Consider the following 17,586-nt stretch of genomic DNA (forward strand, 5'->3'; position numbering starts at 1 on the left):
TTTCAAGTTACTCCCAACTAAAGTTCCACAGAGCTCATTTCCTTTCATGTTGGGAGGTGTAGGAGATCTTTGGAGCTGTATAAATTTGACCTTGTTGCATATTCTCTTTTCTCTGACTCTAAGTTATGCTGTTTACAGAAGTACTAAGATACGGTCATAACAAAAAGACCCTACAAACAGAGCTTCTATATGACTGCATATTTATGTCATTTAATTTATGTCATTAATTTATCACGACAGTTGTGTGACGTAGCAGTGCATTCAGATTTAGATTAGTACTCTCAGAAAGATACTAAAACTTAGATGATGCTAAAACTAGAGATGTGCTGCTGGTGCCTGATTGTCTGCATACTGGAGTGTTTTATTTTTTATTTGCTTCATAAAATCTAAATTAGAATTAAAATTTTGTTAAAGGACTAATCATTTTGTCCAAACAATCCAGATTTAGAGCCTTAAATTTTTATGTCAAAACAGGACAAAAGGCTTAAAAAAGGAATGTGCTGCTTTAAAAAAAAGATGTTAAGGCAGTCACCTGAATGTGGCCTGGAATAAAACTGTATACAGAAACAGCCACTCGGTGATCATGTAGTAAAATGTAATAGGCAGCCTGGTTAGCTTCACAGGAACAATCACAATAAATGTCCTTCTGTCCAAAACCACACAGTCGCTACATAATGGATACAGACTGAAGACCTTAAACTAAAGAAAATAAATGTTTGTTGAGCTCAGACATTTTTGTCTAGTTTAATCTGGTGTCACTCACAAGAACTGGACAGCGGGGGGAGATCCCGACAACCAGGAAATAATCAAATCCCAAAACAAAACCTCTCTGACAAGCAACGATTCATTACAGAACAGGTTTGTGCTTCTATCAGATTATTTAAGACTTTTAACACAGAAATTTTGACGGTGCAAATCTACGAATGACTGAAAACACAGAATAGCAAGAAAAACCCCCAGAACGCATGTATGAAAGTCTTTGTGCATGTGTACAGTGTCTGTGACAGCAGTGTTTGTGTGTGTGTACCTCAGTCTCACGGAGACGTCTGCGTAGGCTGTCACTGGAGTCTTCCTTATTCTGGAGCCTCTCTAGATCCCGCTCCATGCGCTCTTTGGCCAGTTTTGTAGTCTGAAGGAGGTCAGTAGCCTCAGCATTTGCTTTTAATGCCTAGTAATTACAAGGAAAAGATGGAAAACATTTAGAAGGAATAACCAAACTTTTGCTCTCTTTCTTACGTTTAAATAAACTACTTTATATTGCTCATACCAAATCCTTAAGAAAATTACATGCTACATGTTAATTATTTCACATTTAGTTCGCATTGTGTCAGATTTAGGCCAATTGTAGCCAAAACTGTTTGACTGTTGATTATTAATCAGTAACTCTTTAATCGTTCCCTGGCAATAGCCTACATCTGACAAGAGACCAAAGTTTAATCAAGAGACAGAGAGAGGAAGGAGGGGGTTGGGAAGGGTAATGAAAAGTTTATAAAGTCATCTCAAAGTGCAAAAATACTGCTGCATCTCTTCCATTTAGGATACAAGTTCAAATAAATTATTAATTGGTCTTTTAAACAAAAATATTTTACCTTGGTGAGTTTTTCCTGTAGCTCTTGGATCTTTACATGCTGTTCAGTATTTGTCTAAAAAGGGGGAAAAAATCCTTTTAATATGGAAATATTATCCCACATTAAAGTCATTTAAACTCTTCAGTGTCTTTACCTAGAATAAATTTTCACCCTCACCAATCACACAGTTTTATCACGAATAAATTAACTTCATGAGCTACCTTCTCCAACTTGGTGATCGTCTCATCTCCTTCTGCTTTCCCTTGATCTTTGGCCTGTGAAGATGAAGGTCAGGAAGAGAAATGATCACTACTTTACTAGAAAAGTGAGAAGTTGCAAATCATGATCATGTGGTTGCTCTGTCACTGTGAGCGCTATAATTGCCAACAGCCAGATTACAGGTATGCTCAGTAGTTTACATAGCATTCATCAAATCCACTAAGGGTCAAAATTAGGCTCAAATATATGCACACACCCACACTAATATTTGGTTTAATGCCCCTTAGAAAGTTGCACAATTGTTTGGTTTCCTGTAACTGACCTGCCTTTAAATGTAGTCCACAAACTTAGGCACCCAATTCTTGTGTTTTAGCCATTACAGATGTATGCCATACAATCACTGCTCAACAATGTGGAGAAAGAACATTTCAAAGAAATCATCAAAAAACCCCAATACCATGACATTCATGCCCATGATGCAAACGTCTGACCACAACTGTTCATACAGTTTGATGCCTTCCTAAAACCTTTGAATCATTAAAAGCTTTAGTTCCAGTGCAGACCTTCTGAATCCTGTGCTGGTACTCTGCAGCTTTCCTCTTCAGTTCTTCGCTGGCCTGGCGGGACTCTTTCAGTTCTGCCTCATAAAGGTCGCTACGGCGACGGGCAGCAGACAGGTCCTCCTCCAGCTGTCTAATGGAAACTCGCATCTCCTCCAGCTGGGCATGATATTCCTACACACAGGTAAGAGAAACCTTAGATGACTGGATAAGTGAAGCTGAACACAAACAGAAATTTAAGCAAAGGGTCCAAGTAGTCCCACAAAATGCTGACCCAACACCACATCTACCCAAATTAGGTACTCTCACATAATTCAGACTTGAATCTAAATCATCACAAGGGAAGCATGGTGATGTTTTTCAAAATTTGGGCTTCATCAAACTACAGTCAGAAAGCTGGGAGCATTGTCCGATTGGACTTTTACAAATGGTTTTTTACATGGTGACAAATAGGGCTTTCCAGATGCACAGTGACAGGATTCAACTTTGAAATAAGGTTTCTTAAAGGTTTATGAAAGCTTACTAAAACATGTTGAACATACTGTAGACAACAAAGACAAACACTCGCAAGAAGCTCTGTTTCCTTAGAAGCAAAGCAATGAACAAATGAGGGTTGAATTAATACTTGTGCACAATATTGCAAGGATTTGATATCTTAATCATAAGCACTTAATCCAGGTAACGTAACTATATTTTTAGTATCCATTAAGATTGTCCTCATTCCAGTGTAGCATATTTGGTTAGAGCAAATACTGCACGCTTTCTCAAACAACCTTAACATTGTTTGACTAGAACCTGAAGAAGATGTCCTTGTTAGAGATCACTGCATCATTTATAGCAGTCCCAGGCACACGTTCAAAACTCATCACATAGTAGAGGAAAATAAACATTTATGAAAAGACCGTTAAAAGGAGAAAAGAATGTAGAAACAATGATCGGCCACAGTCATTTGCAGATGTCTGTTAAACAGTAATTAGTCACTGCATAACAAATCTAATTTTAACCACCTCATCTGCTTACAGGGTACATCAGCCTGTTTGTCAGTCTAATAAAAACTAGCATCATTGTGCATCCAGGGAGCATTGGTGCTCAGCCGACGCAGATTAAAACTGGTCTATGTCGAAGCACACAGCATCAGACATGGTGATCCGAAGAGTCCCCACATTGTCAGAATGTACTGCTGTGGGCCAGGAAGAAAAACATCACTGAGCTGGTTTGGCACCATGTTGAAGTAAACATTTGCCTCCACCATGACCACTTTGGCTCCATTAAAGCAAGGCAGTTTCCATTATAGTGACAATTCATTGGATCCATAGGTACATCTCCCATTGGATAGTGACAATAATCATGATTATGGGTTAGAAATGTTTCTCCAATTCCACTAATTCTTTAGCAGAACGATGATTTGGCCTAAAGAAATGAAAAAGAAAGCTTTCAGTGTGCTAAACAAATACAGCTTGTGAATTGCTGAATCACAGCAGCGGTCTTTTCTTGAGATGGAACATAATTGTGGCTCACACACCTGCACAGAAAAAAAACTCTGAGACAAGACATGACATTCAAAACTTAGATGAGCTGATGCAATGAAGGAAGCCACTGTTAACACCCTCAAACCCCTAAAGACTGAGATCTTCAAATCTGTGTTTACTTGTAAAGAAAAAAGCAAACAAACAAACAAACAAAAAAGTAAATAAATTAATCTGTTTTCTTTTCTATGCGGATTTTTTTTTAAGAATTGATAAACTCAAAGGAAAAAAACAGGAAAAAGAAGCAAATTAATGACATTAAATTGTTCCTACTTGCTCACTTCACAAGACAAATACATAAGGATCCATAAATGTATTGTTTCTAAGGTAGTTTGCAATTTTCACCTTATTAGAGGTAAAAATTCTGATTCTGAATTGTGTTCTGATGTTTCAAACCTTGCGTTTTTAGTTTTATTTGGGTGGTGCGCTTACTTGGACCGTATTGTACCATATCAGCCTAATGGAGCATTTCAGAGTGCAGGGTTATTTCTGGTTCCTAGAATATTTAAAAGCAGAGTGTTCAGCTTTCATGTTCCTCTCCTATTGAACCAGCTTCCAGGTTGGATTCAGGAGACAGAAACTCTCTCTACTTGTAAGATTAGGTTTAAATCTTTTTTTCTTCTTTTTTTTAGTTTTGCAGTTAGGGCTGGATCAGGTGACCCTTAATCCTCCCTTAGTTATGCTGCAATAGCGATAGGCTGTTGGGGATTTCCCATGATGCACTGAGCACTTCTCCTTGACGCACCTCTTTCCTCACCTCTCTCCAACCGGTCGCAGCAGATGGCCCCGCCCCTCCCTGAGCCTGGTCCTGCCTCAGATTTCTTCCTGTTAAAAGGAAGTTTCTCCTTCCCACTGTTGCCGAGTGCTTGCTTATGCTGTAGGCGATTGTGTGATTGGTGGGTTTTCTCTTCATTACTTTATTAGTTTTCTCTCTATTATTATAATATATTACAATATAAAGCAGGCAACCATTGTTGTGATTTTGTGCTATACTAAAAAATTTTAATCGAATTTGTCTTAAATGTTGTTTTAGTTATTTCCACTCAGTAAGAAAAATGTTAGGCTCTTGAAACTTGCATGAGTTTGCAACTGATAACAATGAAAGTCAACAGGACTCAGTCCTGGCCAAAATCTTCGCTCATCTCATGGCTTAGTTTGGGACTGTTCCACAGACGGACCTATTAGGAGCAAAACTAAATTCAAACCATTGTTGGGCAGGGTTTTTTAAAGTCTAACATTTTTTGTATGCAGTATTCTATTATGTATATATGCAGACACAGTTCATGCACTCTTTCTTGGTACTTTCTTAAATTTCATGACTTCTAACGTTTTTTTGTTGATACAGCAGAAAAAAGGAACCGTGTGCTTTTCTGTGGGTCTTATTTACTCTTGTATCTTCAGTGAAACTGTCTCTTTCTATATGTTTGCAGGTCTTCCTGGCTTTGGCACAGAGTTCTTCTCTTTGTAAATGAATCTATCCCCAATCTCTCTTTGTTGATCCAACACTGCATGATTTTTTGCACAAAAGTGATAAACACTGCAGTCATGTGACAGAGCGTGGGAGACAGATGCTATTCAAGATGAAATGCAGGATTTAGCTGGTGTAAATACCCTGCTGGGAGGCACCAGTGGGAACACAGAGCTGTATAATACACACGAGCAGCAGAAAACCCTCACAAATTTGACAGTGTAGTCTGAATTCTTTTTATTTTAGTCAGAATTTATCCATGAAGGGCTTCCATATAAGAAGAAAACTGAAAAGAAAACACCTAATAATGTTTGATATTTTAGTACCCCAGCACAATCAACCACAACCCTAATCTCACTGCTGTTAACTTAACTCAGTGAGACTGACTGCACTCTCAGGTTATCAGTCTGAGCTCTGCACAGTAATAATAATAATAATGATAATAATAATAATAATGGATACTTTATTGATCCCCATGGGGAAATTACTTGTTTTTCTCTGCATTTGACCCATTCACTCAGTGAAGCAGTGGGCAGCCCACTAAGCAGGCGCCCGGGGAGCAGTGTGTAGGGACGGTACCTTGCTCAGGGGTACCTCAGGGTAGCCGTTAACAGTAACACGCTAAAATGAATAATAGTACTGAAATGTTGAGAAAAAGAAACAAACAGACACAAAAACAACTTCCTCAGACTCCTGCTGAGGGATCCCCGGGGCCACAGTATGCTTTACGTGAAAAGCAAGCTGTAAACTGATTCTGCTCTGTGTCCAACATCTCTGTAACTTTCCAAAAAGACAATGTGATAACTATCCTCACTTCGCAAAGTGACTTTACAGCTTTGTGACAGGATATCACCCTCCATTTCAAGCTTTTTTTTCCATTTTCTTCCCCCCCAGAAAATACTTCCATCACTTTTTTTCTGGACAATTTATTAATCCGAGTGGTATTTTGCAATCTCTTACATCACACGGATCACTGTTTGTTTAAGGAGAATATGAAGTGATGGTCAAAATTTCTGTTTTCCAAACAGTATGAGCTAAGGCCCCAACACCTCATCACGACAGCCTGCCCACTGCATCAGCGCTCTCCTCACTTGTAGGTATATGGCTCTCATCACCATGGCAACCAGTTATATTCCCTGTATTCAGTGCTTGGTAACCGGCACTAGTGTAGGCTGAGGAAAACAGGTTGCTTTTTAAGAAAAAAAATGGTGCATAATGCCAGGAAGATGATTTTTCATGCTCCTTATCTCTTGTCCTAAATTGTCAATCTTGTATCAGCTTGATTCTCACAGCTGGCAACGTTCTTTCATGTTGTGCCGTCACCCCTGCAGAACTATACATGCTCGCACAAACACATGCCACACACTCATCACTTTTGATTTCATTAATTAAGAGCTGTGTGTACACTCCTGTCTCATTTGATATCAGACATATTCTTGATTCCAAAGAGACTCACTGAGTCGAAGCACTTTACAGACTCACTGTATTTTAACATCTTAAAAACTGCACGATCAACTCAGCCTAATAAAGCAAGGTCTTACAAACAGAGGAGTAAACTAAACCTTTGATGAGTTCTTTCTCAGGCTTGTGGTAAACAAACCTTTTTCCAATAAAGCGCTGTACATGCGCTCCATCCATATACCGTAAATTGAATATATACATGTATAAAAAATGGTTTTTCAAGGATTAAAAAAACCACAATCATTTACATTAAGAGGGTACTCCAACAATGAGGCATTTCTACACATGATGTAGGTAATGCTATACTGATTGCACCCCTACAGCCTGTGCGCTCTGCTGAGAAGGTGATTGGCTGCAGACTCCCATCTCTGCAGGACCTGTACACCTCCAGGACACTGCGGCGTGCAGCCCGGATCTCAGCTGACCCTTCTCACCCTGGACACAGTCTGTTTGACCTGCTCCCCTCAGGCAGGAGGCTCCGGTCCATTCGCACCAGAACCTCTCGCCACAAGAACAGTTTCTTCCCCTCTGCTGTTGGACACATGAACAATAACCACATGACTGTCCCCGCCACTAACACATGACCCTACGCTGTGTCACTGCATCATTTCATGTTTGGCACTGATCACCACCTGCACTCATGTATATATCTTTCTACGTAGCACTCATAATTCTTATTCTCATGTATATATCTCATGTATATCGCATGCACATATCTTTCTTTCTACATAGCACTTTAATTCTTATTGTCTGCACTGAAGCACCGCAGCAATTTCCTAATGTTGTAAACCTCAACATCTGGCAATAAACCCATTCTGATTCTGATTCTGATTCTGATTCTGTTGTGGGTAGGCATGGGAATCAAGAACCAGTTCCCAGTAGTCCAATTCATTGGAACTGTTAGTCTCCTTGCCTGTCGATCCCAGTTATCCATTCTTGCACTTGTGCTACAATCAGCTGATTTCAGAAGAGGAAAATAGTGATGCAGTCTAGAGCTTGGATATGCGCATTTATTTTTATTGCACAAAAGGACGAGATAAATGATAAAGCTTAAAACTGCATCCAGGGCAGGAACAGCCGCATTATGCTGCTAACACAACTTTCTTTGCAAGCATCTGCCAAGACAGCATGCTAACGCTAAGCTAGCCAAGAACCCAGGGTGAAAGCTGAGTGAATGCAGACAGACCCTGAACTTCAACAGGTAACAAGCAGATGAGCAGTCAGGCTGCAGCCTCCCTTTCTACCTGTTCGTGTTTCTAAAGCAGAATCACTGCAGCGATCGCTTTTTTGTGCTGGTTTTCATCTTTGCTTTGTGCGGTCAGCTTTGTATTCTGTTAAGAGAAAGATCTTAGAGATGTGTGTCCTCGTTAGGGATTTGTGTTGGTGTGTGGGGTTGTTTATATTGTAAAATAGTGATTATGAGACAGTGTGTTTCAGCTTTTTACAGAGTAACATGAACGTAATGTAACAGGTAGTACAACAAATTACTTTTTCCTTGGAGTAATTTAGAAACGTACTGCATTGCATGAAAATAAAAGCGTGTATTATGTTAAATAATGACTTTTTGAGTAACAACTCCTCACTGATCACAACAAAGAGGGGAAATAGCTCAGCAAACATGCACAAACATTTGACCCACAGCTTGCAATTCATTTGCATGAATGTATTTTCTTCATTGCTGCTTAGTGATGGTGCTGACTCTCAAAACAGAGCCAATGAGAACCCAATGACAATCGACACGTGATATAGATAGTGCAATCGGACTCACTAAATTCTTATCAATTCCCATCCCTAGCTGTGGGGTTTCAGCATCATGTGCCTGTCTAATTAACACTCACAACCCACACACTCAGCCTTGGTGGCTCGACCTGCTCCATCTGACTGCCATTATGAAATCCTCTTAAAATGTTCTTTTTGAAAAACAATTCGTTATTTATGTAATACTGTACTTCCCTTCACTGCAAAGTACTGCATGAATACTCATTGGAAAACGAAGGGGAAAACAGTCACTAAAGAAAAGTCTTTTCACTCAAAAGAACAAAACTTAATGAAATCAAAAAATGATTGCAACAGTAGAGAGCTGACTAATTTCCTCATTAATTATTCAATTCTGAGCCCACAGCATCAGGCGTACTCTCAGCCAGCTGACCTAATGTGACACCCGAAATGTCGTCCTACCTGTTCTTTGATCTCCTGAAGTTTGTTGCTTTGCTCCCGGATGTCATGAAGAAGCTGCAGTGCTTTATCGTCCTCCTGTGTCACTTCCATACGAGCCTGTTCCAAACTACGCTTTAGACTCTGAAATCAAGACAAACTTGTGTTCAGTCAGCTGACACTTTGTTGGGAATACTCAGCTGAAAATAAATCAACCTGATATCAAAATCCTGAAATAAATAGTTAGTGTTAAATAGGTGTTGTTTCACTTTTTGGATGCTGTTGAATCGTACTATCATCAGCTAAGTAGTATTTCCAATATCTTGTTCATCTACCATTGCATTTTAGTGAATTGACAGCAAGAGTCATAGTATATATGGCATACACACACATGCATATGAGGAAGCAGCCCATATGCTAGCGATTGTAGTAATACAAAGTTCTTGTAGAAGAAGTTCTTACCACTTCCCAACCATCATGAGACACTTCTGGTGCTTGATTAATTCCAGTAGTCACACATCATAAAAAACGTTAATATAAAATCTCCTGTTAAATCTAATAAAAATCGATTTTGCTCCAAAATAAGGCGTACTAAAACTTTTTACCTGGTAGTTCAGTTTCAGTTTTGCTTTTAGCAAATGTTTCCATAGATTTCACACTCTTTCCAGTGCTATGTCTCTGTCTTATAATCCCTTGAGATACTCACACTGCATTCGGTGATATAAGTGGCCAGATCCTGTTCTAGGATTGTCCTCTGAGTCTCTGAGGCCTTCAACTCTATGTCCTTTTGCTGGAGCACTGACTCAAGGTCAGACATCTTCCTCTGAATGAGCGAGATCTCTTGCTCAACCTGAAAGGAAAAACAGTATATTTGTGCAATTGTCACAACATGCATGTAATATGCTTATCTGTCTGTGTGTGTCTGTGTAAAAGTGCAGTAGACTTGTTTGGTGCCACATGTCATTGGTAGTGATTGATGTTACAATTACATTTGCCATTATAGCATTACAGGCCAAGAGGAGGGTTGGAAAGCAGAGAAACAGCAGGACAGGCAGCACAGTCACAGATACTGTGACAGCGCTTAGTCTATAGCAGCACTAACACAGTCACAATGCAGACACATGCTCACGAAAACACAGCACCACGGCATGGGTGTTGCAGCCAGTAAAACCAAAGGGTCAGTGTGGTACAGGAATCCAAAATGATGTGTCACTCACAAGTCTTTCAGCAGACAGCTCAGAGAAATACAGTGACATGAATAAAGGTGGATTGGTGTAAATCTGCACATATTTATATGTGACTCAGGACACTGAAGTACACTGCTCATTATATCTTCATCTGGTTGGGGCTTGTGGAGGTGTTATAAGAGGTATGTTTTGAGTCATACAGATTACATTAGCCAGATCTTATAAGTCAGCAAAGTTTCCTTCTGACAGGTTTAAATATGTGCTTAAGAACGAGACGGAGGTGTTGAAGTAGCTGAGATATTACTGCTCCCTCACTGATGGATTCTTTGTGTTACGAGCTGCTTGGTTCGATGTACTGAACCAGATGCCTAACTTTGAGTATTTTGATAGAGTTGCATACAAAAACAAACAGTCGATACAAAACTGAATCTCACCACCAATCAGTAGAGCACATTCAACAAAATAATATATCTGTTTGTGAGAATTAACTTGTGTAAGCTATGAAATAAAATGGTAACATTTGTTGATGAGCTTGTGCAGCAAAACAAAAATTAAAAGGGACCATTTTTCAACTCCATGTTTTTATTCTTGGACTAATGTAGCTTAGCATGATTCACAATTCATAAGGATCCTTATTTCACTTGTAAATGTCTGAGCACCTTCTCAGTTCAGTTCCCCACACCCCGTACTCAGATGGGGGTGAAGGGACCCCTTCTCCGAGCCTGGAGTTTTGCCTCCCCACAGTTACCAAGTGGATGCTCACACAAGGGCATCTGATTGTTGGGGTTAGTCTCTATTATTGTAAGGTCTTTACCTCCCAGTATAAAGTGTCTTGATGGGATGGATGTTGTGATTTGATAGAATAGAATTAGAATAGAATTCAACTTTATTGTCATTGCACATGCACAGGTACAGGGCAACGAAATGCAGTTTGCATCCATCCAGAAGTGCTTTAGTGATATAGATATATTACAATATATATTAGCGATGCAATATAAATAAAACTGAATTTAATATTTTTAAATGTTTCATCACCTTTATCACGACAACTTTATGAGAAAGATTATGCAGCTTCTTTGCTAAGCATCACTTACATCACATCAGTCAGGATTAATTAGTATATTTTTCACAGCAGTTGCTGAACCTGGGAGATTTTTATTCTTACCATAGCCGTTAAAGGTAAAGCACATAGTGTAGCCACAAGGGTAAATAGCCAGAAATTCCAAACATACAGAAAAACACATCAGGCAAGGCAAACTGGCAAACAGATGGCTGACTCTAGAAACAAACTCTTACCATGTGAAAAGTTATACCTGTGACATGTGTCTGGCAATCCTGGCCTTTGTTTTGGTGCTTTTAAAGTAATGAGGCTGTGCCAAAGGAGATGGTCTTATCAGGAGAGTTGATAGATGCAGTCATTAATCTGTAGGTGAGAGGGAACGGATAGCAGTTAGAGACACATTACAATAAACAGTTTCTGCTTATCCTCTCTTGAAATATGAAGGGCTGACTCAGTGCTCTTATGTAAAACACTTACCTTTCATAATCATACTGTATAGATGACTTATTCCATAAGTCAGTTGGGATAGTTCCTGTGACCATACATAACAGAATTCATGTGTCTATGTGTTTACATATGTAAAAAGTAAATAAGTGGTATATTGTCAAAACTATCAAACCAAAACTAGATTAAATCCTGTTTACTGCATGTAGTGACTCGGGCAAATGTACCGTGATTACATACACTTTAAATCTCAACTCAAATGCTCACTTTCATACCAAAAATAGCATTTATCAAACAAACACTGAAGACTTGCGAAATTCACATAGCACAGAGTCATTCCAGAGCAGCGACACTTTATACATTAACACTTACTCCATTAACATGATACCACAGATGACTAGAAGATAAAGGATGCTGTTCACAGCTTAGATATTTAGTAAGCAAACCACTGTGCTGATCAAATACGTGATCATATATTCTCTCCTGGTAGAGACTAAAAATAGCCTGCTCGTGTTCACAACAACAGCCTCTTTTACCACCACTGGATATATTTGGCAGCTTTTGTGATCAAGTAGCATGCACAAGAATGAGTGGCAGAGGCAGGATGTCTATTAAAAGCACAGGCTCACCTCCCACTCCTCGCTACAGTAACAAGCTCGGCTCAAGCTCAACTACTGTATGTGCTCTACTGCCGCTGCACTGTGTTCATAAGACATTTAATTTACTATTTAAATGCTTTATTATTTTGTTTTAAGGGCATCTAGTTTGGTTCCTCTGATTTTCTGCCATATAAATGCTTTTGCAGTGGGGGATGGTCATATTAAAGATAGCGAAATTTCAAATAATGAAGTCAGAATATGTACAGATAATGTTTAAGCTTAGGGTTTAGATGGCTGGTAATGTCTCTAAAGAAATGAACATAGCAGGAAAACTTCCGTTTCTTGACAATACTCTGTTAGTGAAATTTTGCTATTTTTTCCATAATCAGGATGTTTACCAGAAGACTGCATGGATTTCTAAGTGGAAACTAAGCTGTGCACACTATGCAGATGAACAACACACACTGTGAACTTCTAAAGACGCTGCTGGTGCTTACTAATACTTCCTCCGGAAATCTGACATTCTGTAATCATCATGCTTCAAGGTTTTTTTTTTTGAGTGTTCTGTCCGGTATCACAACAGGCCACGCAGCATGTGCCCAAGCTGCATCAGCCTAGAGTTCAAGTTTCACTGGCACAACATGATGCAGGAGCAGGTGGCTTGTAATGGGTGATGATGCATGAGGTTAGCTTCCTCATGCACCTGATGATTTTTCAGCCTGTAAGCACATCACGTCAGAGGCGCATGTTCCCTCTGTATACTTTATATGAGATGTCAAAAAGTCCCATTTGTATTCAATGGTGACGGTGCGGTTAGAAAAACAATTTTGCAAGTGTGATCCCCAAAAGATTTTCACTCCTGTGAAATTGTTTTGACTCAGAGAGGCACAGAAGATTTATGTGCCTTTGGTTCATGTCTGCTTGTGGGTCTAAGAGGCTCAAAGCCACTAATGAATCTATATGTGCTGACACTTCTTAACAATGTCGAGAACTTCATCTGCAGCCAGCCAGTTGTAAAGTTGGTGGTTAGGGGTGCCATCCGAGCATGAGGCACCAGATGGGATTCAGATCTGGCTGTCTTCCTCTAAAATTCGAGTGCTAGCTGACTGCCCATAATCAGCTGAGCTAACAGACTGTGCAGCTGGGCTCCTCCTCAGCAATAATTAGCTCCCACAAAGCAATTACTAATAACTATACTTTTAAAACCTCATTGCAACAACAGGAAAGACAGTTTGACCTCTGAGCTAGCCAATCTGTATCCACTGAACATCTCTAGATTTGTGTTGTTCAAACTTAACAGTGTTCAAATCCTGAACATAGTTTGGCGTGCTAGTGCAATCAAAACAACTCCAGAAAAACTTTAAATGAGACAAATGAGAGCTCCGAGAAGAACACTGGCTTCATTCGAAGAGCTCTTTTTCGTGGGCTGAATAATGCGTGCTGGGCTGTGAGTCAGAGTTGTTGAAGAGGAGGAGAGTGGAGAGAGGTTGCATCCCAGTCATGGTGTTGCTCCACATTCAGTCTAGGTGACCAAGGGCCACGGCCACTGTATGGGCAGCGGTGAATCACAGACCTGTTGCAACTTTGTAGTGGGACAGATTCTCCCAAAGAACAAGCTCAATGTCTTTCTTTCAACCACTTCCCTCTAAGTTGATCTTTCAGGCCATCTTTTCCATGTATACTGTGAGATTTTATGCTGATTGTCATGACAACGACAAATTAACAATACCCCAGTGCAAGGCTCTCTAGCTCCACAGTTTCCTGCTAGCATTTTAGTTTTGAAGGCTACTACTAATATAGCCTTATCCATGTTATTTGGTGCTTGACTACAGTAATATTAATTTGAAGGTCCATCATAGGCCTAGTGCATGGGAATATCAGAAATTGATATAAGATACTATTTTCCATAAGATAGAGGTTTTAAGGCAATTCAAGTGACACTAGAGGTTTTTATACTTACAGCATGAAGAACTAGCACATTCAAAATAAACACTGGCCAGAAATATCAGTTGTTACATAAGCTTTATAGGAAAATTCCACCCTGAAACAGTTAAAATGGTATTCAGAGCTGCACTTCAATGCTTCCAGTTACCAAGCAGCCAGTTGTAGACAGATCTGCTGCCATGTTAAAATGTGCAGACCACAGTTAGACTTTAATCACTAACTGACTGGTTAGCCTTCCTAAAACCTGTCCTACATTCACGACGTGGCACCAAAAACACTTTTACTTTTAACTAGCTCCATCAGTGCTACGGACTAGCTACTGAATGCTCTGGAGCTCCAGAGACAGCCATTTTCGGCGATCAAATTGAATGAATGTCACAATTTATGCTGAGCATTTGGAAAACCACTTCACAAATCTAGCTCATCGTTATACTTCAAATCCAAATGACAAAGAGGATCAGTGTGGGCTTCTAAAGGAGCCTTTTGGGGAAATGACACTTGAGGATGTGGTGCAGCGAACTCTCTCTCGTCGCTGCTCGCATTAACATTGGAAGATCTTTACTGCCGAGAGTTTCTCGGTGTCTTCTATTCTTTCTTTGCCCTCTACCATCAGACTGGCCTGCCTCCGCAAACAGGAAACTAGAGATGAAACTCCAACAAACCAACCCTCCTGATGAACTGTTTTAAATTAAATATAGTCAGAATACTGTAGATGAAGTTTAGAAATCCCCCCTCCCTGGTTTGAGTTGTGTTTAATACTTTTACACAGTTTATTGTATGTAAATTTCCTCTGTTTTCTTTCACAATTTCCTCATTAATATTCGGTTTTGCTGATCCTCTTAAGTCCCGTCAGTAACGTAATTTGCAATCCACCTAAATGTGCGCCAGAAAGAAGCCCCAAGCTTCCTTCACCTCTCTTCTAACCTTGGCATAACCTGCTGTTACCATAGAGATGCCTTCCACCAACCACAGCCTTCATCTTGTTACACTTTTTCTGACTTTATCAGACTTTGTTATTTCAGACCTTTTTCCACATATAACTATTACAGCCAAGTGGATTGTTAAAGTGAGCTAAGATCACCTGAAAAATCCTTACATGATAAATAGTCATGTCAACTTTGTTTCAAAACTTCCCCACTCTTAGTATAGATAGATGTTTGGAAAAGCCTGATGTGATCGTAATCTGACCATTTACAAACAATGGTGAGTTTGAACACAACCCTAGGGAGTGATAGCCATCTGTATGAGTGTATGCTACAGTAAGCACAGCGATGAAGAGAGATGGGCAAACAAAGGCACAGCATTTCAGTGTCGTGACCAAGAACAGTGCTCAGCCCTGACAGACGGGATACAGCTGCTGCGTAAGCTCAACGCTGCCTTAGTTATCTCATAAGTCTATAAATCCTCAGCTGTAGTGTCAGACAATCAATCAGTCAACTAATGGTTCCAGCATGCTTAAAGGGGAAATAATGCACTGTCACACCTGAAAAGCAATAAAATCCTGGTTTCATTCTTTCCCCGATCCAGTCATCACCCTCACTCATTCTTTATTCTTGACAGAAACCCTAAGTAAAATAGTATAACACTCACTCAGCGACTGCTACAGCTGACAGGTTTCCTACGAAGCTCCTTAGACGCGGCACCTCCTCGTCCAGTAAGCCCATTCATGTGGGGTCTCCCTCAGAAGCCACCAGCCGGAATGAGAGCTTCGCTGGTTCATCAAATTCGGGGTTGTCATCCTCACTGGGGAGAAAGTAGAGCCGAAAGGAGAGAGAGTGAGAGAGAGAGATAGAATGAGAGAGAGAGAGAGAGAGAGAGAGAGAGAGAGAGAGAGATGCGCTGTGGCAGGGCAGAAAGCTGCGAGGCAGTGAGAGCGACTGGAGATTACTGCTTACAGAGAGTGGAGAGAGGGAGGGAGTGGAGGACTACATAGAAAATGCATTGTAGAGTAATGCAGCAGACCAGATCACATACCATAGTGTGAGAGGAAGCTATCTCTCTCTCACTTATTTGTCATCTGTTCACCCTTACCGTTCCCCAAATTCTGTCTTCCTCTCTATTCTGTAGCAGCCAGAACTAATCACACTAATGTCAGCAGCCTGATCCACGTACTGTACATCATTTATTTTGCTTAAGACTTCTTAAACTGGGCACCTCATTAGTTTCTAAATGCAGTGACCATTATTAAACAGCTTCTAATTGAGGAGCAGAGCTGCAGTCTAATAACTGACAGGACAAGAGTGCTGTTACAGCAAATATCTGTTTTCATTTTCAAGTTGACAGAAAAAGACTCAAGTACTCCAAGGTTGTCGGCCAAATATGGTTTGTAACCTACAATAGTAATCTTTTTTAAATTACTTTAAATCAGCAAAGTAATTAATCAGCCCATTTGCGTGGACTGTGAAAGACTTTTCCCACATAAAGGCAGGAGCTGTGAACAGCTGAGTCAGCCACATGTTGCATTTTCACATATATTTTCCCTCTTTTAGCTTAAACCCAGTAAGGCCCAATAGAAGCAGTAAACCATAATGGTGTCTAATAGCTCTGTAACAAAGTACACTTAAAGTACTGAAACCAGGTGCAATATACATGAAAGTATTATTGCACATGGGCTAACAGAATAATGGTACATGTCATGTCACAACTTAACAAGGTCCCTGGTGTCTGGCAATCTAAGTGACACGTCACCGTGGCACTGACTTGCAAACTACACGCACACAGTGACAGATTACACACTCTGTAACAGATGGCAGAACCTAACCTGGCAAGCAGTACTACATCAACGCAACAGAAGGGACAAAATGCTATCAAGGTGAAAATACAGTACTGTACATTTAGTGCGTGTGACAGTAATCAGTGGCAGACAGAGAACATGGGAAGTACTCACTTATGCTTTGTTATGGCTGCTAATTAGATCTCCGTGTCTTTCATACTTAAAAAAAGGTTATGAAATCACTGACTTAGTTGTGTAACAAAAGCCATCTTTTTTCTTTCTTAAGGCCTGCATACCCCCATATGTTGGCCTTGAATCAGCTCACACCTCCACTTTCTCATCTCCAACTCTGCACATCCTCCTTGCTGTAGGTAACGGACCAGTTTTGCCTCTTTGCTCCTTGAATCTGGTGCATTAACAACACTTTTACATTGTTTCAGTTACTGTGAAACAGCCTGTGTTTGCAAAAGCACACATACAGGAAGAGCCCTTAATTATAGAGTTCAGCATACAGACCTTGGGATGACACTCAGAAATAGCGCACACACACCTGCTATGGAAACCTGAAAACCAAAATCTGTGGAGTAGAGTATTACATAATGTTTGTTTTGTTGATCCTTAAATATCTGAAGGAAAAAATGTGTGATGATTTATAAATAGAGCTACTTCTAGCTTACGCCACT

The 17,586-nt window shown here is 40.0% G+C and overlaps 1 protein-coding gene across 1 annotated transcript in view; it reads right to left on the reverse strand.

Annotated features, from left to right (window-relative positions):
• Positions 1 to 15,858, reverse strand: part of citb (citron rho-interacting serine/threonine kinase b) — a 48,832-nt gene extending 32,974 nt beyond the window's left edge. The window contains 7 exon segments of the mRNA XM_085424848.1: positions 1,028 to 1,168; positions 1,590 to 1,643; positions 1,790 to 1,843; positions 2,351 to 2,521; positions 8,981 to 9,100; positions 9,663 to 9,806; positions 15,775 to 15,858. Coding sequence (XP_085280974.1) covers positions 1,028 to 1,168; positions 1,590 to 1,643; positions 1,790 to 1,843; positions 2,351 to 2,521; positions 8,981 to 9,100; positions 9,663 to 9,806; positions 15,775 to 15,858 — 768 coding nt within the window.
• Between the last annotated feature and the right edge of the window lie 1,728 nt (positions 15,859 to 17,586).

This window comes from Rhamphochromis longiceps, linkage group LG12 (assembly GCF_057381845.1).
Source record: "Rhamphochromis longiceps isolate RC_006_pf linkage group LG12, R_longiceps_female_GT1.1, whole genome shotgun sequence".
Lineage (NCBI taxonomy): Eukaryota > Metazoa > Chordata > Actinopteri > Cichliformes > Cichlidae > Rhamphochromis > Rhamphochromis longiceps.